General features: G+C 35.7%; 1 protein-coding gene across 9 annotated transcripts in view; it reads right to left on the reverse strand.

Moving 5' to 3' along the window:
* WWOX (WW domain containing oxidoreductase) overlaps nt 1–27286 on the reverse strand; it is a 550369-nt gene that overhangs the window by 423193 nt on the left and 99890 nt on the right. For all 9 annotated transcript variants that reach the window (XR_013931868.1, XM_080410742.1, XM_080410741.1 and 6 more), the window contains exon 6: nt 11403–11491. Coding sequence is in view for 8 of the 9 variants with exons in the window: in XM_080410742.1 (XP_080266868.1) it covers nt 11403–11491 (89 nt within the window). In the remaining variant the exon portion in view is untranslated. The remainder of the gene's footprint in view (nt 1–11402; nt 11492–27286) is intronic.

Here is a 27286-nt window from a genome sequence, read left to right on the forward strand (position 1 = left end):
GATCCATGTCCATTAAGCTATTGGTGTCTCTCGTCAGACTGCTAACAAAGGTCCAATTATTGAAAATTATCATCTAAGTTTTTGTGACCTGGGCATTTATACACCAGGAAATGAATGAGATAACTATATGGTGGCTGTTACATAGGTTATGAATTTCAGCCACAGATGACATATTCTAATCTCAATGGTGCAGAGCTCTATATCACTGAACGTATCATTATGCAGGAACAAAATCTTTAAGATATGTGACAATTCACACCACACATCTGGCACTACAGCTTTGCTTTATGACAGGAGTATTTTTAAGTCATAGCAGAACTATGACCTTGATTTCACAAGTTCATTAAAAACATTGCTGTGATCTACATTAGGCTTCCTCCGGAGCCCAAGGGAAAAAAATCCCCCCTCAGTTTAAAACAGTTTGTAATTCTACATCAAAGCCACAGCTAAGGCCAACAAAAAACGTCAGCAGCAAAGAAAAATTTTCTTTACTGTTTACTCCTGGTATCGACATTACTAAAGTGCTCCTTCTAACCGTGACGCCTATTTGATATTTCTGGAAACACTGTATAGTTAAAACCTTGCAGGGTGTTTTGAAAATTTACCCCTACGTCTCCTTAAAATGTCTTCAGTCAGTGACTTACATCACACCAAGTGAGCTAACGTAGTCTACCATTACAATTTAAGAATGCACTGGGACTTGAACATGAGCTATTCCATCATAGCATGTAGTCGCTGTTTCTTACTCTTCACAGCATGACTGAGACTCAAGAATACACTGCTTTAACTGCTATAAAGCTACACAGCAATTCTAGAAAACTCTCACCACGCTGGTAAGTGTACAACAATTTAGTGAAAGTTAAAAAGCACGTAGAATTAACAGGGACATTCTTAACTGTGAATATCTCAGCTGAAAACAATCTAGTATCTTGTGTACTTCACAAGACTGTGATACATTTCTAACCTTTGGACTGAGCAAGTCATTCAGATGTTATAAGCTGTGCTCCATTCACTGTTAGAAGCAACAAAGCAATCCAACTGCTTTGCACTATTTGAAAATCCGGTAAGTGAATACATTAGAGACAGAAATTAAGTTGTTGCTATAAATCAGTTAGTTATGAAATTTAATAATCAATTTGTTAGCACCTGATGTAAAACTGTGATCTGTCAGCAGCCTCCCAAGCTGGCTGTGTGCAGCAGTAGATATTTCCAAGGGAATTAATTACTGATGATTTGCAAAGGTAAGAATAATATTTTTCAACAAATGTAGCTTGTGCACTAGGAGGTTAAACAAACACCACCAAAATGTCAACAGAGTTCTCAGCTTTGGTGTTCTCCCATTTCAAACGTAACGAAATAGTTAACGAGAAATTATGCAAAGGGAATACTTTCAAATCTTCCCATGAAGCAGAATGTCACACCATCTGGGGCACTTCTCAAGTGATTTGAAAAGTTCACACTGTTTGGAATTACACAGAAATTCAACAGAAAAGGCCTTGCCATATCCCCAAAGTCCCATAAGCAACTGTAGACCTATGTCAGGGCCAGTAAAGAAGGCAGAGTTGTGACTTCTCTTCCACAAAGAAGCAAAGTCACAGCCCACCAAACTTTTCCATCCCATAACTCTGAGCACCCATGTTGCTTTCTCTGACAGTTAGAAAATGGTACTTCCTTCATACTTGAGGGAATGCCTATATTCACAAAGGAAACAACCAACACACAGGCCAGGCTTGTGGCTCTCCAGAAAAAGGGTGAGTTAAACAACCAGCTCCAGAAACCCTTCTCAGTTTTACAAGCAGCACTGATGGGAAACTGAGCAACAAGAAAATCACTAGGAGTCAGACAGCAGCATGTATACCATGTGTAATCTAACACTGACCCCAAAAAATTTACTTGTTTGATGAAAAAAACCCACCCCAAACCAAACAAACAACTAAAAAAACCAAAAACCTGCTTAACTCAATTTTGAAAATGACTGCTTAATGTTTAAGTTCCCTTTTTCTAAAAATATTGACTGAAAAGTCAGCAAAAATACCCTCTGTTGCCACCTGTCAGCTGGCAGAATTGAGGATCCTTGTCAGACAGGCTTCATTTTAAGGCAAGCCACTAACACAGGACTTAGAGCCCTGATGGATGACCTCCTGCTAGAAGCAAGGAAAATTCTCTGAAATTCATCCTACTGGATTTCTTTGCAGGATTTGACACTGTTGATCAGCAAATACTTCTGCCCCACTTCCAAGAGATTAATGGGAATGGACTGAAACTGTTTCGTTTCTTCCTTCGCACCAAATACATGGGAACTATTACGAGCAGCTGCCCTTATGTCTTCATAATATATCATCTGCATACTGGCATATAGGTCAGCTATCTCTCAATCATTATTCATTACCTCTATAAAATCTTAGGTATACAATGTCATAAAAGTTTGGAGAAGGAACAGAAGTCTCAACAGATTTAGAATTAAACAGAAAACATCCATTAGTCTTGGATTTCCCTTTATTAGCTTTTCTTACACATATGGGGGGGGAAAAGCCAAGTAAAAAAAAAAAAAAAAAAAAAAAAACGCATCACCTTACACTTCTGGAAATTAATAAGTTATCTTCCTTTGGAGAAAAACTTTGTCATTTTAGTTTCTTAGGGGGACAGAACAGTTTGAGATGCCTACTTTTCCTCTTAATGGGGTCCAGAACAATGTCAACTACTGTGAAAATTTTTAAGTTGAACTTCTGAATAGAAATTCAGACCCAATATTAATAGAAGAAACATTTAAACATTTTACCTTTTTAAACATTTAACATTAACACTTTAAAAAATTTTAATGTTGACCTCAAACTGACCTTAGTAAAACCTGCACTGCCCAAAGCACCTTCACTCAAAAACGAGCCAAGCTGGGATTTCTCCTTACACTCTCGTTTGAGTTTCACAAAGACTACACACAAAATAAGAAAAGCAAGGATGATGTTTAATTTGTTGACACGATCTGCTTCCCACACTTGCCTAATTTATACACTGTAATTATGGTATGTGATACTAGAAATCTGAGAAATTAGAAACTTTTTAATCTGTACTTTCTTGTATGGTATCATTACATCAGTAAATCACTCATTTTTGATAACAAATCATTGCTTAAAAATGAAGGTGAGGATTAGGAGTTCTAAGTTAAAAAGCAAGTACAAATACAAGTCAAGAGGGAGGAGGAAGAATTACATTTTACAAGCATATGGTGTGTTTCTTCTTTCCATTAGGTTCATACCAGAGACTCTCTCTCCTTTTGGGTACCCATTATCCACAGCACTGAACTCCCTTTTGCATAGCTATAATCTAACCCTAGATTTCCTCTGACTGATAGCACACAGCATACTCAGGGTATTGATATTAACAATAGGTGTCAGTGCTGTTCTTCCCTCATCTCAATGCCTCCTCCGGACCACATTTCAAACCAAAATCCAACCAAGAAGCCACGTTTTCCTTTGTCAGTGTTGCATCTTTGCTAGTTCTGTAACCCTAGGGACTCAAGATACCTCCATACATAGAGATTTTGAAAGTCCTAGGGCCAGGCTGGGATAGGATAGTACTCTGCAACTTCATTTCTACATCCATTCAACCTTTCAGCATTTCCTTTCTGCATCCTCTTCCTTTTCTCAAGCCTTGGCATAATAAGAGGAGCATTTTGTTCCATTCCTTGCCACACCTCACAAAGATGTTTTGTTCTGTTTAAAATCTCACTGATGCTTAGGAGACAGCAGCAATGAAGACATACAGAATACAATGATTTTCATTCTGCAGCTCATCTAAGGACATCTGCTACCTCGATGTGGACGCATACATCTTTTTCAAAATCCCAACAGCAAATCATTATTTACATGTATACACAAGGAGTTACCAACAAGTATAACCCAGCCGTAAAGGAACATTCATTTTCACAATAATAAAGGAAAGATTTGTTGTTTCTGCATGTACTTCTAAATACAGGAGTTTCATTTGTACACAGTAAGTACTTGTCAGAAAAAAGAAAGCTACAACTCACAAGGAAGGTCAGTTACTACTTTTTATTACATATTTGTGATATTTTCCATTGAAAACAGCTAACTCCTTGGAAAATGTTTTCAGGACCACAGTTGATCACTCAAACAATAAAACACTTCATGCATTTTGAACATTTCACTTGCCAATGACAACTCCTTCCTCTGTTTTGCCTAGAGATATATAGAGCTGTAATAGAGTTCACAAAGCCCCTAGCAGCTGTATGCTGCCATTCAGACCTGAAAAGATTCCATGTTGTGATAAAAATTAATGTACTCTGACATCCTCTGGGATTTTTGGTGCCTTGGGAACAGCTAATGAAGAAATACAACCTTTTCAGATTATAACGCAAAATTTTGGATTCGAAGATTACGACACATGTGGTATGTGCGTGGCCTGTCTAATATTCAGCAGTAAGGCTTCCATACCCAAGTGCCAGAAGACTCTGCCTTCATGTGTTTTAATTATCTCCCATAGAAAGCCTTTAACTAAATAGACTAAATATGTTTTAATGTATGTGTAATTAAATTGCTAATCTTGCCTTGTATTTCAGAACTTTTAGAATACAACATCAATTAAACAGAGATCTTCTTCAAACCTATTAAGCTACAATGCTGCAAAATCCTTGTTTTATTTGCAACAGAAAACTTTTTAATCATGCATATTAAGTCATACATATTTTACTTCCTTAGATACTCAAAACAGTCTTCACAGCTAGTGTATCTTGTGGATTTTTTTTAGAAAGACAGGACCCCAAGACTTCATGAGCCATCTTAGATCCACCTTGGATTTCGGCACAGACACGGTTCAAGATGGGAACCAGAACAACCAGTGTGTGAACAGAAAGCCACAGGAGGGTTATCAAGGTTTCTTCCTTAGGTTACGTGAGTGCAAAGTATCCAAAGACAAGCAGTAGGTTCACAAATTTCAGCACACATTCATAAAACCATGCAACAAACACCTAACAATCTTTCTGTTAGTAATATGTAAAAACACTTAAAATTTTTGAAGATGCAACCATATGTAAAATTACGGTGAACTGCCAATCCTATCTTTATTTTAATATGGACTTTTACTTAAAAAAAAAATAATGTTCTGAGGCAGGAGGTATTTCCACAATACAGTAGATGACATGAAAAATGATCTGGAGAAAACATCATGATCCCTGCCTCCAATAAAAGCAGGGAGGGCTTAAGCTTAGGAGATTTAATTTGAAAAATAGTGGAAACAGTTTGTGGATTCACATGACTTGACACATGCTACCACATTGGGGTAATCGTGTATGAGAGCTTAAAAACAGAAGAAAGAAGAAAAAGAAAAAATATTTATGCAGAAAGCCAATCCCTAGGCTTTAATAAGGCACAGTACCACCACAAAGAAAAAAAGAAAGTTTCACCCTAATATCATTATGTCTGTTTCAAATGGAGTCAGCCTTCGGTCTTATTTAAATTTAAGATACATGCTGTCTGCAACAGCAACTTCTGAACTATGCATGTTTCAATACTTAATTCAATGTGGATATTTTTTGATATCTCAAAATGTACAATGTTGTCCAGAAGTTTGTGCCTCAGTGGCACTGTCACAATGCCAACTGAATTTGAAGTTGAGAAGACAAATATAGTATCTCAACTGTTACTAGTTTTAGTTGACAAAAAGTCTTTCTATGAATGGCAAAGAGTTAACAGATTTGCACAGCGTTAGGAAGTATGTTCAAATTTGGAAAGACAATACACAGTGGCAACGATTATCTCTGACAGAGATACATCTACTACAGAACCATTAGGCATATTGGCATAATGGCATCACTAGTAATTCATTTAAATCATATATTCATTTTTTCTGGATCTTTTAAGTTATATATGCCACAACTTACTAAACAAATTCCATCTTTACGTATGTATTTATACGTGTGAATGGAATTTATCATACGAGGTCTATGATTTAATTGTGGTTAAATTAGAATTAAAAACCGACTTAACACATGTGCAATATGTCAGTTATAATACATGAAAATGCAGAAAAACAGTATTAAAGAGTGAATTTTCAGCAGGCTCTGAAACATTAATTGCACCCCGCAAGGTTTCAGAGGGCTTCTGCTTCCAGCATGAAAAATGAATGTACTCATAGAGTCTCAGGCCTCAGTTAAGGAAGCCAGCTGAAAACCTGGCCCTCTCCATTTTGGGTCTGCTAGGGAAGTAAAGAGAGAGTAAAGTTCCAAATGGAGAATCATAATTCATAACTGCTGTCTCTTCCATATTTCTACACAAAGCATAAGTGAATAAACTGTCAGCATATGCCAATTCTTACCACAAAAAAAATTCCTGTTTTAAAGTATAGGAAAGTAACTGCAGTGAAAAATCTACATATGGAAGTCCTATGTAATTGTGAATTGCTGCTACCAGTTCAGAAAATTCTAAGTAGTAGCTGTTGGCAAACACTATTTTACATCTTTGAAGTAATTCAAGATTTTTCAGGACAATTTAATGTTCTCAGTGTTTGAGAAAAAAAAATGAAATTAATGTCTTACTGTTTGGCTGAAGATAACTTTAATTCAAACCAAGTGGCACTATGCACCACTCAAAACTAAAGAGGCACATAAAATTTCATCTGTAACTTTACTGCTCACTTCTGCCTGCTAACTGTTTTGCTCACAGAAGTGTTCTTATGCTGAGGAGCAGGCAAATGCCATGATGCCCTGGTTGTAAATACTGACAACAGGTAGCTGTTTTGGAAATTCTGTAACTGAAACATTAGTGCTGTCCCGCAATCAAATTATGCAGATTTTAGTTAAATATGTAATGATTAAATTAGGAAATAGATATCAAAATATCACATCCACAAATCCACACCTTTACACAATTACTAGTCCTACAGACCCTGGAACTATCCAACATTGATGCTGACTAAATTTAAGTGCTACGTTGCATGCAATCACAGAAGGGCAGTCATTTTGTCTATGAAGTGGATTAATATCAACCATTATTCCTCACATCATGCTCACTCAATGAAGAGGAGATTCAGTTCAGTGTTTTTTAGTTTCAAAAGCCTAATACAAAAGATTGGTTGGTCTGCCTCTTCCAGCTGCACAAAAATCTGCTAATGCTATATCCATCTTAGCCCTGAACATTATTATAAACAGATCATTTGTTTGATTTTCCAGAACAGAGACATTCAATCAACTGCCTGAGCTGGAAAGTAGCAGAGGGAAAAGACTAGATACAGATAAAAGAAGTAATTTGAACAAATCTAGCCATTTAGGTACACTGAGACCTCTTTTCTTACTCTCATACTAACCCTAGCACCATCTTCACATGGAAGGAAGGTGGAGCTCATTCACTCCTGCTGGAAATATCCAGTGGGGAATATATCTTGACAACAAGCTAGGAATACTAAAAGATCGCCAGAAATCAGGGTAAAGTAAAAAAAAAAAAAAATAAAAAAAAATAAAGAGAGTTTCATTTCAAGCTACAAGAGAGCATAAAGTTAGTTGCCATTACTGTAACATAATAAACTGGCTTTCTCTATAGAATTTGTTTTCTAAGTCATTCAGCCCTGTCTTTTACCAAGTTAGATTTCCATTTTATGTATTAGTCACACTGTGTTCAGGCTGTGCTACAACGAAGTAAGAGGTAGATCAAACATTAAACAGCAATATTGTTTTATCTGTCTTCTCCCAAAGACAACTTTGGGAGATCCAACTAAGTTATCACATATAGCTTATTCTGCTCATAGAATCTCTGAAAGTGTGAGAGCAAGAAAAACTGGAGAGCACTGTTCTGCTTGTAAGGAAAGTTTATAATCTACTGCAATGCAGGACCTAAAATAATCTGAAAAAAAACTTCACCCCCAAAGCTTTATCTGAAACTGCACAGATTTTTAAAAAAAAAAAATCTCAGAAAGAGAAACAGCTGTATAGTTTCTGAATCTCAAGAGTATAGATAATGCAAACAAAAAAAAAAAATCACAACTTTTTCTGGGAGGATGAAGGATTTTCTAGAATGTATTTATAAGAATATGGCAAAATTTACCATTGTTTCTATACTCTGAACCCAAATTTTATCCGTGGAGAAGGCTGCAACACCTAACAAATCCAAACAGGAATAAAAGATTCTTATAAAATCTCAGAAACGTGATAACTTGAAGATGAATCATCTGATTTTTACTTTCAAACAAGGAAGCTTTCTTAGCTCTTAAGTACTACTCCAATTCGTATTAAATGTTTCTTTTCAGAGTAACTCTTTCCTCCCATCTATTGTTTATGTTTTTTTCAACGCTCGCTCTGCTGCATCATTTGCTTTCTGTATACAACCAGCCCCTGGTAAATTTCTGCTGAGCAGAGGATGGCTTTTCTTCATTCTTCACGTAGTTTCCACAATCTCTCAGATTCTCTAAGCACATTCAAGGCAGCTTTTTTTTTTTTTTTTTTCCCTCTAGAAGTTATGCGATTAAGGCAGCATATTTACAATCTCAGCAATTTTCCCTCTGTTCCCCACAATACCACCACCATCACCTTCCCCAGCTGCAATAGGTTTGATGTTTTAACTCAATGAAATTTAGGGATCTTTTCTCTGAAGTAGTTTCATTTTAGTTTTCTCATCCAGGAAGAGATCTGTGAAACACAGTCCTTGAAGACTCTTTTCCAATAGCTATCAAGGAGGGAAGAACACTCTCCCAGATTGTGATGTGACTGAGTACATCCCTATATCTACACACAAAAAATAGTATCTAGAGCCAAGAGGTATCCTAGAAAAGAAGAATTTCAAAAGACAAGCTGATCTGTTCTCTACTTTATAAATTTCCAGTTATCATGTCAGGTGTCACTAAGACCAACAGATTCTGTAGAATACCAAAGTGTCCCAAAAAGCAACAGTGGATCAGAGAAATTAAACAGACAATACATCTGCACCCAAAAGTTTAAGCTGTTCACCACTGAATACTAAAGCCCTCTTCATATAACATGTTGTGAGAAATAAACTACAGGTCTTTATTAAAACGTGAATTCATATGAAATTTCCCCTTCAAATGTTAAAATTACTGTCCATTTTTTCCCAGATCTATACAACTCAGAACTCAAATGATAGTTTACTTTAAAATAAAAAAACTACTTTATTTGCTTTTCCTTCTACTTTATTGTTAGGAAATTTGTAAGAGATTTTTAAGAAAGAAAACTCTACATACAACGTATTTTCTGTACTAATTAACAGGAGAGCTACCTACCACAGGAACTGGGGAGACTGTATCACAGTATGCCTTCTCCTGCAGGTGCAGGAAATCAGAGATATCAAAGCCTTTTTAGAAAGTTAGGCTACCAGCAGACACTTGCCAAAGCATAAAGAATAAGACTCACTCTGTCACTGAAGCCTGTAAGATTTCTTTCAACTGCTCATAAAGCTACTAATGTAAAGGAATCAGCGATCTGACAAAAAAGCCTCTGGACACTACAGCAAAACAGATAAACAAAAAGACAAAAGTAGTTAGTGTATGTTAGGGCTGGAAAACACATAGGGCTAGCATTGTAGTAATAAGATGCTACTTCCATATAATTGCTTTTCTGACCACATACAGACATAGTTAAATCACAAAAAATCAAAGCCAGAAAGACCTAGTAGGTCTTCTGGTCCATTCTCCTGCCAGTGCAGATGATTGTAAGGTAAGTCTTCTGTATCTGTATCAGATAAAAGATCTACTGCTACAGGCAGTGTGTGGGGTCTGGTTCCATCCAGCCTCAGATTTTAAACAAAATATAACTGGAAATTCATTTTGGTCAAACCCCCGCAAGTCTCACAACAGATTCAGACCTTAGACTTTCATATAATGCTTTGAGTAGCCCTGCTGTGCGCACACACACACACACACACACACAAATCTGAGCACATAACAGAGACAGAAATATCTGAAGGCAAGGCAGAGGCTATAAATGCTGTCTATTACTAAAATTTTTTCCAAACGAAATGAGCGAAACTTTAGTAAAACCTGTCCATCACTGACAGCGTAGCTTAACAGACCTACACTGGTAAAACAGTGTATACCAACAAAACTAAAACAGGCTTTAATGAGTCTGTATCTTCTCATTTTGCAAGTTCTCTGGCATGTTCACTTTTAAGGATTTATAAACATGCATACCAAATGGACTAGCTAGGATGACCATGGTATGATCTGCAACACACAAATCAAGTTAAGAACTGCATTTGGAAGAAGGATGGTTTGAACTTTTCACTGTACCATACAGTTCTTAAATAAACACAGCATATTAAAAGCATGAAAAAGCTAAATTAGAATACTTACTGTTCTTACGTTAAAAAAACGAGTTAGTATTAAAGCAGCAATACAGTAAAGATTTGTCTTTCTATTTCAAGAAAGTCTTAATATATGAAGATGATATATGATAAGAAAATATTGTTACCAAGGATTTTGGCAGCAAAGAACTTGTGTTAGAAGTCAGTTTTGACAATTCTTTGAATCTAAAAGACCTATAAGTACTAAAATGTCATCTGTCTATCGGTGTGAGATTTAGCTTTGGCAGTATTTCAAAAGTGAAAAAACCATTCTTTGTTATGTATTTTCCCTACGAAAATATATTTTCAAAGCTGTCTAAGAGACCATATTCTCTTGAGAAGTAAAGTAAGATGTATATGTGTTACGGAAATATTTGCAGAAAATAGCTAAGTTTGAATACTCACAACAATCAATGGGTCAAACCAGATAAAAGCACAAAGTGTGGCATTTATTGTCAAGAGCTGGCACTTAAAGATTTCAAATAATTTCTTCAATTTAGAGATTCATTGTTCTGTTCAAGATAAATTAAACCGTTTGGAAGCTACCCTGATTATCTCTATATAAATTTTTCTATTGTTAAGTGATGTCATTATCATCCCTTCTCACCCCTTTTTTTCTTTTTTTTTTTTAATTATTGACTGTTCCAGATACAGGTCTGGAAATTGGAACTGTCGGGATCATAGGGCTATTTTTTTAATGCTTTAAAAATAAAAAGAGACAGAAGGTTAGAAAAGAAAGTAAGACAAGGAGTGCACTAATTGCTCATCCCTGACCTCTTCCAAACCACTGCAAAACTTACAAAAGCTGCCTGAGCTGTTTTTTATGCAGTTCAGCTTTGGCCTTTTTCAATAGCCACAGGGGCATCAATGTCCCTTTCAAAGCTGGGGCTATACATGGAACAATAAGAGAGCTGTAATTATTTAATTTTTTTAAGATGAAAACAAATTATCTTTAATTTACACTAAAAAAAATCATTTGAAAAGATTATTCACTAACTGTAGTTGCTGATCAGTCCAACTATGGTGAATTCTGCCAGCTGTGTTCAGCTGATAAAGACATTAAAATAACAAGAAATTATTACATGGAATTTTCTGAGTACTTACACATTCTTGGATTTGAATGCTTCAGCAAAGTGCTGCACACTCTGAAGAGAAGCAAGGTCTAAGGTCATTGCTTCTACCTTGGCTTTATGCTGGAACAAGAGAAAATAAAAAAAAAAAAAGATAAATAACAGCAAGTTTAGTTCACAGTATCACGTTACAGTAAATGTGTTATGAAACTTGTCCGATTCCCTTGTTTAACATTATAACCCCAAAGTGAATACAAATCATCAAAAAGAATGGACGAGCACAACAGTCAGTGCCAAAAGTAGCATTGCAATTTTGTGGTTCTGCTAAAAACATACACTGTGTAACACAACTTTATATAATACAATGGACCGACATGAGCTAGTGTTAAGGTTAATATGGTATCTTTTTTTCTTCCATTTTGCTGCTGAAACTTGAGTAACTCATGAAATAGAAAGTACAGTAAACTTTATTTTTAATGCATGGTATTTTTTACATACCATACCAATAGAAAAAATACTCAGTAAATACTCCATAAAAATAAGCTAAATTCTAACTTGTATACATTAATCCAAAACAATCTATTGCTCATAGCAGGTGATATAAAGACAGTATAAAATGACTATAGGAAACAACTGATCAGCCTACACAGTTCTTCATACAATAAGAGTTTACTGATACATAGTATCTTCTAAAGAAACTGCTTATGTACTAAAACCCACCTTCTCACCTAGAAGAGGATGTGCACTCCCATAAAATGACAGGTTAACTTGAAGGGGCTAAAGTTAGGCAACACCAAAACAACTCTGCTCAATATATTCAGCTCTAAGATCCCTGTTCTCAAATCTTTTGAAACACTTACACTCCAAATCCAGAACAAAATGAACCAGAAGTCTATTTTCATTGCAACCACTAAAGAGAAAATCATCACAGAATCAAGCGGACGGTGCTTCTTTTGAGCCACAGTTCTGAACCAGCTTTCACTTGACTGCAGCTGTGTGCGTGTCTGCACCGCAACATCCAACAGCTGTCGTTGGTTCTTCCACAAATGCTACACTTCCAGGCATCTATGATCCTCTGCAAAATACCAACTGTCAAGACCCATAGGCCATGTAAATCCCCTAAGGAATTATGAACATGTGTATTTGTGTTCACCCTCACTTTTAGACCCACTGACAACACAAACTGGTACATAAAAGAAAGCTGGCAAAAGCCTGTACTCTCCCCAGTCCTAAACATGTCAGCTTTCAGTCCACTCTACTTAGCTTATTCAGCAAAAAAAGAAATTAGAGGGACACTTCATGTAATTCCAACATGCTACCTATACCTATATACAACGGTCATAGTTCAGGCTGGACATCAGCACTGCTAAAAGAAGAGTAAGAAAAACAAAAAGATGGAGCAGATACAGTGGTACTACACAATCAAAGGCATCAGTTGAGCGGAGAGGCAATGGGAGCTTTGTTAGCACCATGGTCCAACGTGGATCTACTGTGATCACAAGGTTATACAACGAGCATTTCTGGAGCAACAGAAAGGAAGCAGCAGGCGTGTCAGCACAGAAGGAAGCCAAGAAGAGTGCTCCCTTTGTCTTCCAAGTTCAAGCAATTCATCGAATCCCCAAGTTTCATTACGTCTGGTACTTCACGCCCTACATCTGTTTTCTATTTTGCTAGTACCCATTCTGCCCATTATAATTACCTTGCAGGTTGGGTTTAAACAGAATTTCACTCAAATGCCTTTTGTCCCACTCCAGACAGACTTATCAGGACAGCAAAATAAATACAACTAAAATTTCAACAGGTTCAGTTCCCATGGGACATATCAATTAATAAGAGTCTGAAAATGCTAAACCAAACTTTATTGTGAAGAGGTTTTTTACCCTCACAAGATGCACATCATTCTGGAATTCATTTTGCTCCACTCTGCAAATATTTTCTTACGTTTGATAGTCAGAGACTTGAGAAAGATGATGCTTCCCTGCATTATACAATAGAGCTCCGTAACAACATCTCTTCAACTTTGCAGTCCAGTTGTTTACTTAATAGAGAAGCAGTGTGCATGGTTGGGTTTATTTTGCTTCTGCTTTCCTAGTTGAAACATTCTCCTGTCTCTCCCAAGTGTAAAAGGACAAGAATGCTACAAATACAGGGACGTAAGGGGGAGTCAGAAAAATAACAATCAGGTAGCTCAACGGACTATACCACAAGCTGATAGCTACTGTCCTCTTGGGGACACAGATTTAAGTCCACATGGCATTAGTCAGGTAATGCTTTTCCTCTTGGTGTTATAAGTTAAGCTCTGCTACCAATTCCAAGACCACATGAGAAGTGTCTGTGAATTTCAACGCCAAAAGAGAAAAAAAAATAAATAGTACGCCTCCAAAATACTTTCAGAAACAGAAAATAAAAACTAAGATTGGCCTGGATTTGTGGATTCATACACTGAGAATGTAAAAATCTGAAATTTAAAAATCATAAATAAATTTCTGATTTATTTCTGGAAGTGATAAATAGTTGACTTTAGATAGCATATAATTGTATTTCTTTTCTACCAGTTCTACCAACGAAATGAGATCACCTTTCTATTGACACTCCATCTTCTTCAGCCAGCATGATAATTTACTTCAAATAATTTAACACTACTTCACCTTTTTTTTTTCTTTTAGCTTTTTCTGCAACTTTATGTGTTTCAAAGACAAAGAAACATTTGCTAGGAAACTCGGGGAAATATATCTAAAATGACCTGAAAAAAGGAAAAATAGGGAAGGAAGAAAAGGACAGGTTTAGCAATTTTTTCCATTGAATAGGTCAGCAAAGGCAAATAGCAAAATACAATATTTTTTCTTCAATTTTTTCCCTACTCTTGATTTTTAAAAATTTTATTGTAACAGTCTCTATTTCCTTCATATATACACGGCGTACATACTGAGCACAGACACACCTATTTGCTCTGTTTTCCTCATAGGAGAAAACTGGAGCATGTGACATCAAAAGCACTCAGAGCTTGCCATCTCAGCCTCTGAAGGCATGCAAAAAGCCAAGTGTGAGTATTTTCTCCAAACAGTTACTGAGGAAGGAATCAGTTTACATACCATGAGCTTAGACAAGTTTCCCAGCCTTTCTGTTTCAGATTTTCCCTCGTCAACTGAGATTCAAGCAACTCTCACTCCTCAGAGGTATTCTGTAGACCATCAATTCCTACTATAGTTTGAGAATTTGAAATGCTAAACCTTTAGTATGAAATAATTTTCATTCCAAATTTTCCCACTCTTATTTCTATGTCACAATTTCTTTTTAAAAGCTAGGAATAAGGCAATATACTTGCAAGGTATGTTCTTAATAATGTAAGAATATCTCCAATCAATGACAAGTAGAAGGGCGTTTTTTCCCTTACAGTAAGTAGCTCAGTGTTACCTTTGTTAAAATGATTTCCCCCTTTCCCTATAAACTTAGGTAGCACATATTGTGATATTTATAGAAAAAGAAAACATGTTTTTCCAAATAAAAAATAAAGCTAAAAACATTTTTTCTAAAAGGCATCATAACTATAATTGCAATCCACAGTCAGAACTGATTGTTAATGGTATGCTGCAAATCCTGATCTAATGCGTCATAATTGTATTATGCCAATGTCACTCACCATTCCACTTCACATATTTTCAGTACTGAGTAATGCCTCATTTTACGTTGTGAAATCTTACACGGGACTTGTCACTTTCTCAAATACAGAAGACAACCTTAAAACTGACATTGCGAAATCAATACACGAAGGCAGAAGACTGCAGAATTTTTAAAATTAAATCGACAAAAGATATTAATGCTCTCTCTACTACTTTATTTTCAATTACATCATTTAAGGGGAAACTAAATAAAAGAATATATAAAGAATATAGTATAAAATAAAGAGCTCACTTCTAAATCACAGGATCATTACTACATAGCGCTGCTGAGAGCCTGTGCAAAATGCAATGATGCCCTCGTTGCAGATCCCCGGGCCGAAAGTCCCAATTGTGTCCCAAACCACTTTCACCACTAGGCTCAGACCAGCTTTGCAGACTGGCCAAAATGAGAACAGACACAAGAAGCAGATATAATTCTACCGTCTACTGAACCCTGTGAAAACATGGTGAGCTAGAACCAGCTGGAATGGTGCTTTTGGGATGGGGCGTATTTGTGTTCCATGAAGCCCCAAAAGCAGCTCAAGGCTAACAATGTCCAGACACCAACATCCTGTCTTCTAGGAAACAGCCAAAGGCAGATCATTCCCTGGTTCCTAACAAGTCCTCTTTTAAACACAACACAGTAACATTTTGAAAAGTGCAATGAAAAAAAAATTATCTTGTATTTTACGATTGTATGCCCAGTTCTAAAAGCACTCTATCAATATTCCCAGGTAAGTTTCAGTACGCTAAATAACACCAGAAAAGAGTCTCTTTACTTTTGTATGTAAGCTGCTCCCTATTGGAGCAAAAATATTAAAAATGCTTAAGTGCAATTGGTTATATGTTGCACTCATGCTAGAAAAATGCTTATTGAGCCAGAAACTAACAAGAAAGTGAAAACATCCAGAAAGCAAGCAATTTCACTATATGCAATGTATTCACTTTACAGCTTAAAAACTGTTTAAAAATGAACACTGCATGGTAGAGTAGTTTGGCAGTAAACATGATTGTGCATTTGTGTCTTGGTATTGAAGAAGGAGCCTTTTTTCATAGTGAATTTTTCATTCAAATGTAAGTGATGATTTACGTTAAATATAGGTAAAGCATAGCTGCATTTTCCTGAAGGATTGCAAGGAAGTGAAGAGCAGTACAATAAGTTGAAGCATAAAAGCTTTCTCTGTCATAATATTTATTATAATGGCATATAAAATAGCTGAAATAAATAATAGATGACTAAAAGTAAATTCATATGATAAAGAATCTTTCAGCAGACACCATTACTTCTGACTGCTCCAGTTTCATACAGAGTTGAAGAGTCTTAATAAATATGCTGTAGCCCCTGCATCTTACGTAAGTACAAGTAATTTTGTAAGGGCCTACTTAAAATGTAACATAGTGGACACTAGATAATTTACTGTATAATTTTACTCTCAAAAATATCATGTATATATCTTCGCTATTTAAAAAGCCTTAACTCAAACCTGAATACATAGCACAACAAAAATATCTGACTTTGAGGAACTAAAATATTATAAATTGGTAAAAAGCAGTTTAATTCGATAAAAAAAAAAAATCTTGATGACACCGTCTTGGAATGCAAATAGCTCTTACATGCAGTGAGAGAAACAGAAAATCTTCAGGGGAAAAAAAGAATTTGACATCAAAGCTGACGAAAAGTCTATGGAATTATCTTTAAAAAGGTAAAGTAAACAAATAACCAAACCTCAGCATATGACAAGCCATGCCCAAATAAACTCATATTTCCATGTTGAGGACAAAGTAGAGGTTGTTTTAGAAGCATGTCTGACAATTTGACACATAGCTTATGACAGGCAATAGCCAGTGCCATGCACTATTTATGGAGGTACATAATAGGGAAAAAGGCTTTCACTCAGGATTAGGACTGTAAGTATTATTGTCCCTAATGTAGTCAACATTTGGTACTTCATGCAAAACTGTATTTATGTAACGCCAGCTTCACCTCGATGTGTGCTCTGAATGCTGTGCAGCTACTTCTCGTGGAACTGATTGGGACAGATGAATCATACCGCTTTAAGAGCAATCCAACATAGATGCCAGATGCTTTAATAATATCTTCTTCCACTACATTTCATATACCTTCATAAAGTTCATTAGAAGACATCATGGTAGAACAATTTTACACTTATTTTCCTAGTTTTTCTCCTCCCCACCCCACAATATCAGCAATTTCTAAAAAGTACTTTCAGATTTTCACTAACTTTTGCAAGAGAACATGATACATGTCACAAGCCAATTTTCCAAATATTAATTATTTTATTAACCCTTTTATGTGATGTACAAGCAAATAGCTGGGACTAACCCTGATTCTTCATGAAAAAATCAGGGATGAAAAGGAGTTTCTTTCTTCCACTAGAAAGAAAATGTATGCAGTAATGCTTGATTTCACTATTTCCCAACGTATTTGTTTTACCTGTATTTTGGTTGCAATTTACCGGTATACATTTTTTCACTATTCATCTTGCTCAGTCCTGTCAAATGTATTTTCATGCTGTGTGTGAGCTCTCCCAAAACCCGATTTTGTAAGCCTGGTTCTTCCTGTTCAAGAAACCAGATCCTTATGTTCTTCACAAAAATGGAATTTCTGCAGGGGTTGACTTCATCCAGGTCAAGTGACTAGCACATATCTAAAGACCTAATGGGTCAGTATGAGGGTGCAAATTGCCGGAATTACTGATCATCCTTGGACATATATTTTATCATGAATAATGAAGAAGAATTATTAATATTTTCTTTGTCTCTATCCCTTCTCTAGAACATTTATGGATGTCTGGCAGAGAACAGCGTTTATCTCTCTGGCATCATCTACAACTTAGAGTGGCAAGAGGCCTCTTCAGAAAAACCTGAAGCCCTTAAGCTGTAGTAGGACTGTACCACAACTGAATGTCTTAAAAGTTACACTGGCAGTTCCCCACGCTTGATTGCCTAGAAAGAACACCTGAGCTGGGGACTTAACTGCTGAGCTCAGCTGGGTCATAAAAGCAACAGAGAAGTCTGTATCCTCCCTTAGCTAGAGATTAAATATAAAGGCAGCAAAAGAGCCATTGAAATTCTGAAGACAAGAGACATGGAAGAGTGATAAAGACAGACCTGATATAAAGGAGTTCAGTTTCTGGGAGTTCAGTTTCTGAAGATACCATACACCAGCCCAGCATTTGGTCCTCACATTTAAACAAATCACTATTCAAAGCCGTATTTTTCCTTCTTCCAAGCACTTAATTTACCTACAATTTGAACTCTATGTCACAAATACAGCAATGTGACTAAAGTCTCTAGGTATAGTTTGTATATTTAACTTGGACATGAAAGGACTTTCTCAATCATGGGCAAGTGATTTTAAACTACCCAGTAATTTTAAAATTATCTCTTTCTATTAGTAAATGTCTACACATAAAAAGGAATGCAAAATACACTTATTCATTTCTTTGTGGTTTCTTCATTTTTCAGATGGTAGTAACTTTTTTTATAAATCCTCTGTAGTAAATACCAGTACAATACACAATAATAATATTATTTCATAATCTTTACACTAGTCAGCTCTTAGATCGGTATTTCTGCAAATTCGGCCTTTTATACCTTCTGAAGTAATTATAAATGAAAAAATGAAAAACAGCTGCATTTCTTTCTGAAATTAGTATCTTCAGAGAAGTAAACTTCTCTGAAGTAAAACAACCCTAAATCATGCTTAAGAAGAGTAAGAGAAGTCAGTTTCCTAATGACATTTTAAAATTTAATTCATTCCTTAACCAGAGAGAACAAAAACACAAATAAAGCCTACTAAACTATAATTTCAGAATACTTCAATTTGTAGGCTCCAAATGCCTCTGATTTTTCCTGGATGCACACAGTTCTATTGCAGGCAGTACACATCTGCTTCAATAACAAGAAATTACATGCATTTTAAAAAAATAATAAAAATCTACCATAGGTTTTGGCAATTGAATTTTTTTTAGCTCTTAATGTACATGAACTGTTGGCATTTACTTGGGAGCCCACTTTTAGCTGGATTTTTTTTTTTCTTTCCCTGGATATAGATCACTTCTTTCTGTCTCCAAACACCCATTCCTGTAAAGCTCATTTGAATTTATCTTGGGGAATCTCAAATAATCTTGGCAATATATTACATGTATATGGTTTACTATTCTAATAAACATATCTTCTTGTTTACAGAATAATCGAGGGAGCCTGGGAACATGTAACAATCTCAGCTGTGGAGAGCCTCCTATTCAAATGCTTTCAATTCTTTTCATTCTGGAAAATTTGAAGTGATAGCAGAATTCATTTTCAAAAACAGCAACAAAGCAAACAGCATTGGGATAATTTAGAAGCTCCAGACTTTGTTTCCTTTTTAAAACTTTCTCAATGGGAAGTTTTTAAGATTAAATAAACCCAGTTTATATGCTGTTGAGAAATACACAATACAGAAGGCAAACAGGGTAATGGATTTGTTGGAAATGGCAGAGGCTGGAGGAAAACTGTTTTTCTAATCAGACTAAAGTAGGAACATCCCTATTGCAATACAATATTATTGTTGTTAATTATCTGTAAAATTAAAACCTTGTTATCATATATATACAGCTATACATACACTGATGTATAAATCTTACAGCTGGATTTCACATACAGTTTTCATACAGAGAAGAAAAGTTATTATCCCAACTACAGATGACAAACAAGACGAGAAAAGCATGATGGTCAAAAGGGCAACAATGTTTAAGTAAATACAAAACGAACCCTTTTTCCCTGTTCTCTCATGATCCATAATCATAAGCTATGTTGTTGCCTGAAAGTGCAGACATGCACTGTGCAGTGCATTAATCCTTCAAACACTAACAGATGCTGGCAGGGATTTAGGCTGGAATGTATTTACAAAGTGACAAATTATGTTCCGTATTATACAGAGAGAGAAAGAGCACCCACAAATAGGCTGATAAATGTCAGCTGCAGTCACGACAAACGGTTTATTTTTATTATACTGTAACCACAAATGTTTTTTTGCAGGGAGGCCCAAAGATTTATTTGTTGCAGGAAAAAACAAGATTATATATGACACAAAGTAATAACTGTGAGATCACTGATGTTCTGGGCAGCTTGCCCTCCTGGAAGCTATGTTCAGATTGAAAAATGTTGCTTAAAAACGGTATGTTATATGACACAAAATAAATAGTTCATAAATCTGTATTGAAACAACAATAACTAGTAATTAAAGACAGTCTTACGACATGGCTTATACAAGCTAAAAGGAAAGCATAGTATTTCCTTTAGTGGAATGCTGAAAATGAAGTTACAATATTAACATTAATCTGATTAAATTGTTTTAGATTAAAAATAAAGTGCTATAATGGCTAGATGGAAGCAACGTATATTTTAAATGCGGTCATCGTGCTATATGAACTTAGTGTAGCACAATTAATTGGCAGAATAGTGACGTCTGCAGGTTTAAAAATGCATTGCAGCTATTTTGAAGTACGTCAAAGCATACCAAGAGATTTAAGGTACAGTTCTTTCCCCCCTACTCTTAATACTTAGGAAAATGCAAATACCAATACTGTTAGAAGTCATCAGTTCTTTAAATCACGAGCAGATCAGGATCCTTCAACATAAGTAGAAATAAATATGAGAGAAACAAAGAAATGAAAGAACTGAATAATTAGCTATTTAAGGCATTTTAATTGGCAGCTCCCAGTTACAATCTCCTAGCTTTAAACAACATAATATAGATATCTTACAGAACAATAGCCACAAAAAATAAACACATATACAAATTATTTTGTTTCCACAACATTTCACATTCCCCAGCTAAGCGATACATTGAAATATGGTCACATTGTTACTTATGTAATTTCAGAAAGTGAAATAAAAGGACTGAATCACATTAGTAAAGATTCCTTGTACAAGTAAGTGTTGGCAGGATCAGGTTCTTACTATACACTCAACATACACAATATAGACTCGAGGAAAAATATTAAGTCTTCACACACGCACAAGAAAATATCAGGCATATCTGAACAGTACTAGAACATGGAAACCTGCCATTATGTCACATGATTTGTCACCACAAACTGAGGAAGTTTTTCTGTACTTACTATCTAAAGAAATAATGATCGTGTGACAAAGAAAATATCAACAAAATAAACACAAAGGCTGGAATTACACTTCTGTGAAAACGTGGCCCATTCTCAGGAATCATTTTGTTCTACTTGTAACCAGCCATATAAACACAAGACCAAACACATCATTAAAAACATACTGTAACTCCAGGGTTGTCTAACAATCCAAGATCAAAGCCTCGACCGTGTAGTTTACAGATGCATAAAGCTGATGGCATTCAGACACCGACAGGAGGGGTCATAAGGCCACATCCCACTGTTCTAATAATTAAGAAAGTTTAAAGCGGCTTTACTGTAAATGTGAATGAAGTCTAAAATCAAGCACTTATTTTTAGGCACCATCAACATGAAAAGCTCTGAAATTTTCATTTAGTAAATATACATGAATCTTCTGATTAAATTCTGAACTCTAACAAAAGCACTCCAGAAAATAATTGTCTCATGCAGCAATATAGTGGGAGAGTTAACAGTCGCCTATCGTTACACTTCCTAGAATATTTACTTCCTAAATACAACTTGACAATGAAGCATATAGTGACAAGGATGGCGAATATACCTTAAAAATTATATTCTTACAAGTATTCGTCCATACAAAACAAGGAAATGCTGCCATCACAGCACGTAAAGCAGCAAGAAAAGCATAACAACCTCCTTTTAACTTTAAGTATCTGCCTGAAGAATAGGTGTGCAAGACTGAGATAAATGTTTTACAGGTAAGAGGGAGGGGGAATCAAGGAAATAAAAAAACCAACCACCACTGCCATCCCCCTTCTTAAAAGAAGCAAAGCCAAACACAAAGAGCTGAACACGAAGTGAAGCAGCACGCTAAGTTTGTGAGTAACTCACTCTCTACTGGACAGAAAGACTTTTTACATGCCCTCTGCAGTTCTGCAACCGTAGGTGTTAATGCTATGTTTTAATGTAGTCATTTAGTTATTAGAGCTGCTTTTCATTTAACAGATTTTCTTACATAGCTAAATAACTGGCACATTCTACCTTAAATTTTTGCTTTTTAAGCAAAGCTTTTCCCAAATTTTAAGGTAAATACTGGCTGTACCTACCTGCGCACCTGAAAAATAGCAGCTACTGTATATCTTACCCATATGCCACATGCAAAAATGTAAAACATATTAAAAAAATTTTTCAAAAAGAAAATTTCCAAGCAGATGTTTATAAACAGAAGGTAACGGATAAAAACCCAAACACAATGCTGCATTATGTTACATGATTCACTGATGAACCCATTGGAACTACAGCAAAAAGCCCTTCTGGAAAACTTCCAGAAATTAAAAGGTGCAAACAAGCTGCCTAATACCCTTGCGTAGACTGAATTCTTATGAAGAAAATAAAGTTTATTGTCTGGAAACAGAGAAAGCATGAGGAAAGCACTAAAGCAATGGAGGTGAACAATTAGACAGATGTTCACTTAAGGAAATAAAGAGAACAGAAGAAGCCATCACTGAGGAATTTTACGAGAATACTGACAACTCTGCACCTCATCAAGGGCACTGGTAAAGTTAAAGCCACTGAAGCCATTTCTACTCAACTCCAGTATAACTGCTGACCTTGCAAAAGCCTGCATTTAGCAAATGTGGCTTAGGAAAATAGCATTATGCTTTTCATTTTACTATTTTTTCCCAAACTCCATCTTTATGCTGTACTGTATATTTCAAGAAAATTAACTTTATTTCCTTGTAGAATGTTACGTCTTCTCAGATTATTTTTTTTTTCCCTAACTATGCTCAGGTATCAGGAAAACCAATATTTAAAAAGCTTTTATCATTTAAGGAAAATTAAATGCTGTCAATTACATATGATCTTCATAATAGTGTATAGGTGAATAGATGGAATGGCTTTTACTTAATATGATTACATGTTTCTCGGGTAGTCAGGAGTTTGCACAAGACAGTACAGCAATTTGGACATGTTTTAGAACACAACTTTTGGCACTTAACTACTGAAAGAATAATGAAGAAAAAGCATACTTTGTTGATATATTGTCTTGTAGAGCAAACAAATGTAGACATACAGGCAGGCAAAAGGAGAAGGAATTAATTATAAGAGGTAAGATTTTTTTGGCAAAGAGAAAAATCTTACTTTTTCTGTGCTTGTGCAGGCTGAGGTACAAATGTAATTCGTTCCACAAACATATCTCTATTGTTTGAAATATCATTTCAAAACTGTTTGTGGTTTATGATAATACTTCCCTTGCAGATTTTCAAAAAAAGAAGTATCCTCCAAATCTCAAGTGCATTACTGATACCTCCTTTTATCTACTCATGTATTTTCAAAAATTACGGTCAAAGTAATCAGAAACTGTAGCTCAGTATCACTAACACAACTTCCATCCCTTCCTTGTATGCAGTGGGCTATTTCTCACAACATTTATCAACCATTTCTGAATTGTACATGTAAACACAGTACACATCACCCTCCTCACTTACTACAGGGTACACAACTATCAGGAGTGAACTCTCCAGTTATCCACTGGCCAAAGAGCTCCCACCAGCATTGAAAACAGGGACATGTCAAACTTGTTCTGTAATAGCATTAGCATAAACAAACTGGGTAACAGGTTGTAGAGACAGGGAGCCAGTACGCATGAAAAAGCTACATTATCCTTACCTAAACACTACTTGTACACAAAGAAAAAAGAATCCCATGAAGCAGATTTTTATCCAAGTAGCCTTTAACACCACCAGTCTGCTTTTTTGAGCATCAGCCACCAGTTCCACCTAGAGAAAGGGACAGCTCCCCTATTGCGAATGGTTTTGCAGTGTCTGCAATACCATCAGTAGTTCAACCCAGGTCTGCAGGGGACTGTCGCCTGCATATTTCCCACACACTAATGTTTGAAAGTTCTCGGTAACTCGGGAGAAACACATAAGAAAATTTCATCATTCACATTTTAAATAATATAAAAGATGTGGAATGTGATTGATTTCACACTAGAGAGAATTGAAATTACAGTTATGGGATAGGTTTTTTCATGTACTGTAAGGTCAAGTAATAGTAAATAATTAATGAATTATGAAACAAATCTTCTATAAGGCAACACATAAATTCTATTCAATGAGATCTAAAAGTGTAGCTACACCAAAAAGCCATATAATACATCACAAAATGAAGAAAATGCATGATGCTGAGGAATAAAGGGGGGGTTACCATTATACTGGAAAAACTGTTACTCTCATGGAATATAAATAACATCTTTTCATACAAACACATCATTTTCATAAGTTCTACATCTCATAATCTACAAGGAAAGAAAGGATTTTTTCAAAAAAAAATTTGCTGTTGTTTTTTTTAACAAAATTTGTTTCTTCCTCTCGCCAGCAGTTGGAGAGGTCCTCACGCATCAGAGGGTAGAATGATCAGGCAGATCATGGCTTGGCCAAAACCACAGGGCTCCTTCTCTCATCTTACTGCTGGTGTGCTTTTGGCTAAAATCTATGGATTCCTGATCCATATTCCCTCTTTACCAGTAAAAATTTCACATTCTTTGATGCTCAGGCTATCTCTTGGAATTCAGTAGAGTGCACACTACAATATTGTAGTGATCTTGGTTAGACCTCTGTGCGTTGTTAACATAGAATTAATACCATGAATGCCAGTTGAGAAGCCAAAAACAAACCAAAACAAAAAAACACCACCAAAATGTATTTTTTGCCTTGATACCATAAAATCAATGGAAGTTGAAGATTCCCTGATTAGTAGATGGGAAACTTGCTTCTTCATCTGCATAAAATTATGTTCTGACTACAATAATAATGTTCAGACTTGCAAGTCCCTGAGATAATCCATCATCTTCTCTATAATAAAAAAAATGTTTTTGCTTATAGATGAAAATACTGTGGATTTCAGATTCAACTATAGCAAAATACTACATACAGAAAAGGATAAAGGGGAGGGGGAAAGTAATCAACTTTCCAGAAATGTATTTCTCACTTACGGTGGCTACTTAAAAGTCATTCAGTCCCTTGAAATTATCCCAGGGGCTAATAAATGGAAAAAAGAATAAAATTGGCAGAGTTTCTGCCAAATTTTTGTATCAAATGAAGATAATTTATCACATCTTATTCACAGTCTCACAATGAAAAGCCTCCAAATAAGTGCAAGTCAGATGTTGGGTCTCCAGCAGCAACTCTCGCCTTATAACGTATTTGTTTTGGGTCACAGTAACTGCAGATAAGGGCATAGCCAGTATGTACAGTCAAAACAGAGAGTAAGTTTTGAGATAATTTACAGACATCATAATTCACATAGCTATAAATCTCAGTCAATAACCTGCAGTAGTATATATAAGCAGCCTGAATCCAGTCCTACCAAAATATATCAAAAATTCCATTTAGATGTAATTGCAGATCCATGAACACTCCATGGCAACAGCGTGTGTTCTCCTACCAGACTGAAGAATAAAATACAAAAGTAGAAATGAGGGCTTACATTTTTTTTTACTCTTCCAATTGTATAAACTCATTCACCTTGCAACTTTTGAAGATATACACCAATAAAAAAATTTGTCAAGGAAATCAGAACAAACTTCACCTTTTCTTCTAGAATAAGTCTGAACTTCTAAAAAGTTAAAGCAGTTTTCAAAGATGCTGTCATTAGTAGTATCTTAATGCAATTATTAAAAAGTTACAAAGTCAAATGCAAAGGCAAATTCATTCTCTAGAAATGAAAAAAAAAAGTTTTCAATGAAGCAACCTAGTTTTATACTTTTATAACAGCTATAATTGTTTTATGCAATGTAATGCTAAAAGCAGTCAGGACTATATGCAGTTTTTCATTGAAACCCATGGTTCCTATGCTGTGCTCCACAGACTATGCCAAATAGTTTATGGAATCCTATTGTCCTTACGTTATTTTCAGGAAACATTTTCATAGCCATGATGTACCTTATAAAAAGTTTTCAGAACTGACCGCAATACACAATGGCTGCGACTTCGGAGTTCTCATCTACATGGAGCTTGAAAAGCCCACAACCACTGCCAATTTCTGATTTTAACTACATGGCTGACAAAGTTGAGAGAAAATAGCCCTTTTCTCCCACCCACGAAACCATTTAGCACAATTTTTACGTCTTTTTTTTCTTTTACTGCATTCTGTCTTCCCCAATCTCGGCAGCAAATGTGACCAGTTAAAGAACACTGAATTGCACAAGGTACAACAGAGACTTGGAGGCATGACTCACTAATTCTCTCAGGCCCGTGTGAAAGGCTATGCCAAGATGATAAGGCAAAGAAGGTTTATATTTGTAAGACTTTGATTAAGTAGGCAATTTTAGGAGGACAGAGACAAGTTAAAGGAAAATCAAAAGGCTTCAGAAGTACTGAATTTTGTTAAAGAAAAAAATCAACACCACCCCTACAATCAACTAAATCCATGGATTATTTAATAAGTGAAATTATCCAGCAATGAAAAAGGCCATCGAGGAAGTAGATGAGGCAATGAGCATATGTAATCCAACCATTCAGATGCCTTTTAGCACTTGTAAGCATTTGGTTTCAATTTAGTTGTTCAAATGCCTCATGCTATGGTGCTGGACCTCTCCAAAAAAACATAATCAATATAAACAGATCAGACAAAAATCTGAGTCGCTTCTCAGAACTCCATAAAGAGCTGTGCAATAATTTTCTAAAGGTGTTAAGTTTTAACTTACTTTCTTTGTTCATGAAGAACAGGATAACCGTATGCTTAAAAATAAAGTTCCACCAAGTAACTGCCAACACTGTAAAAATATATGGTACCATTACAGATCTGGCTCCTAATTTCACAAGCTCGATCCAGTAACTTAGCAAGCTTAAGCAAGTATCTATTTGCATTTTTTAAGGTAAACAATTTGGCATACCTGACCCCTGTAAACTTTATGGCGTATTAGTGCACTTGATTCCCACTAAAAATTGACAGCAAAGAAAGCACACTGAAAATTCCCTCTTTCCTCTAAAAATAGTTTTTTCCAGTTAACAAGTTAAATTATTTGTTTTAAATCAGTAAATATATAAGATTTAGATATTGTATCATGAGCAGCAGAAGGATGACAGCCAAAGGCCTGATTTGAACCACTCTCAGCAGACCATTTTTCCATTTCAGTTTGCTGATGT

Source organism: Falco punctatus (genome assembly GCF_963210335.1).
Source record: "Falco punctatus genome assembly, chromosome: 14".
NCBI classification, from domain to species: Eukaryota; Metazoa; Chordata; class Aves; order Falconiformes; family Falconidae; genus Falco; species Falco punctatus.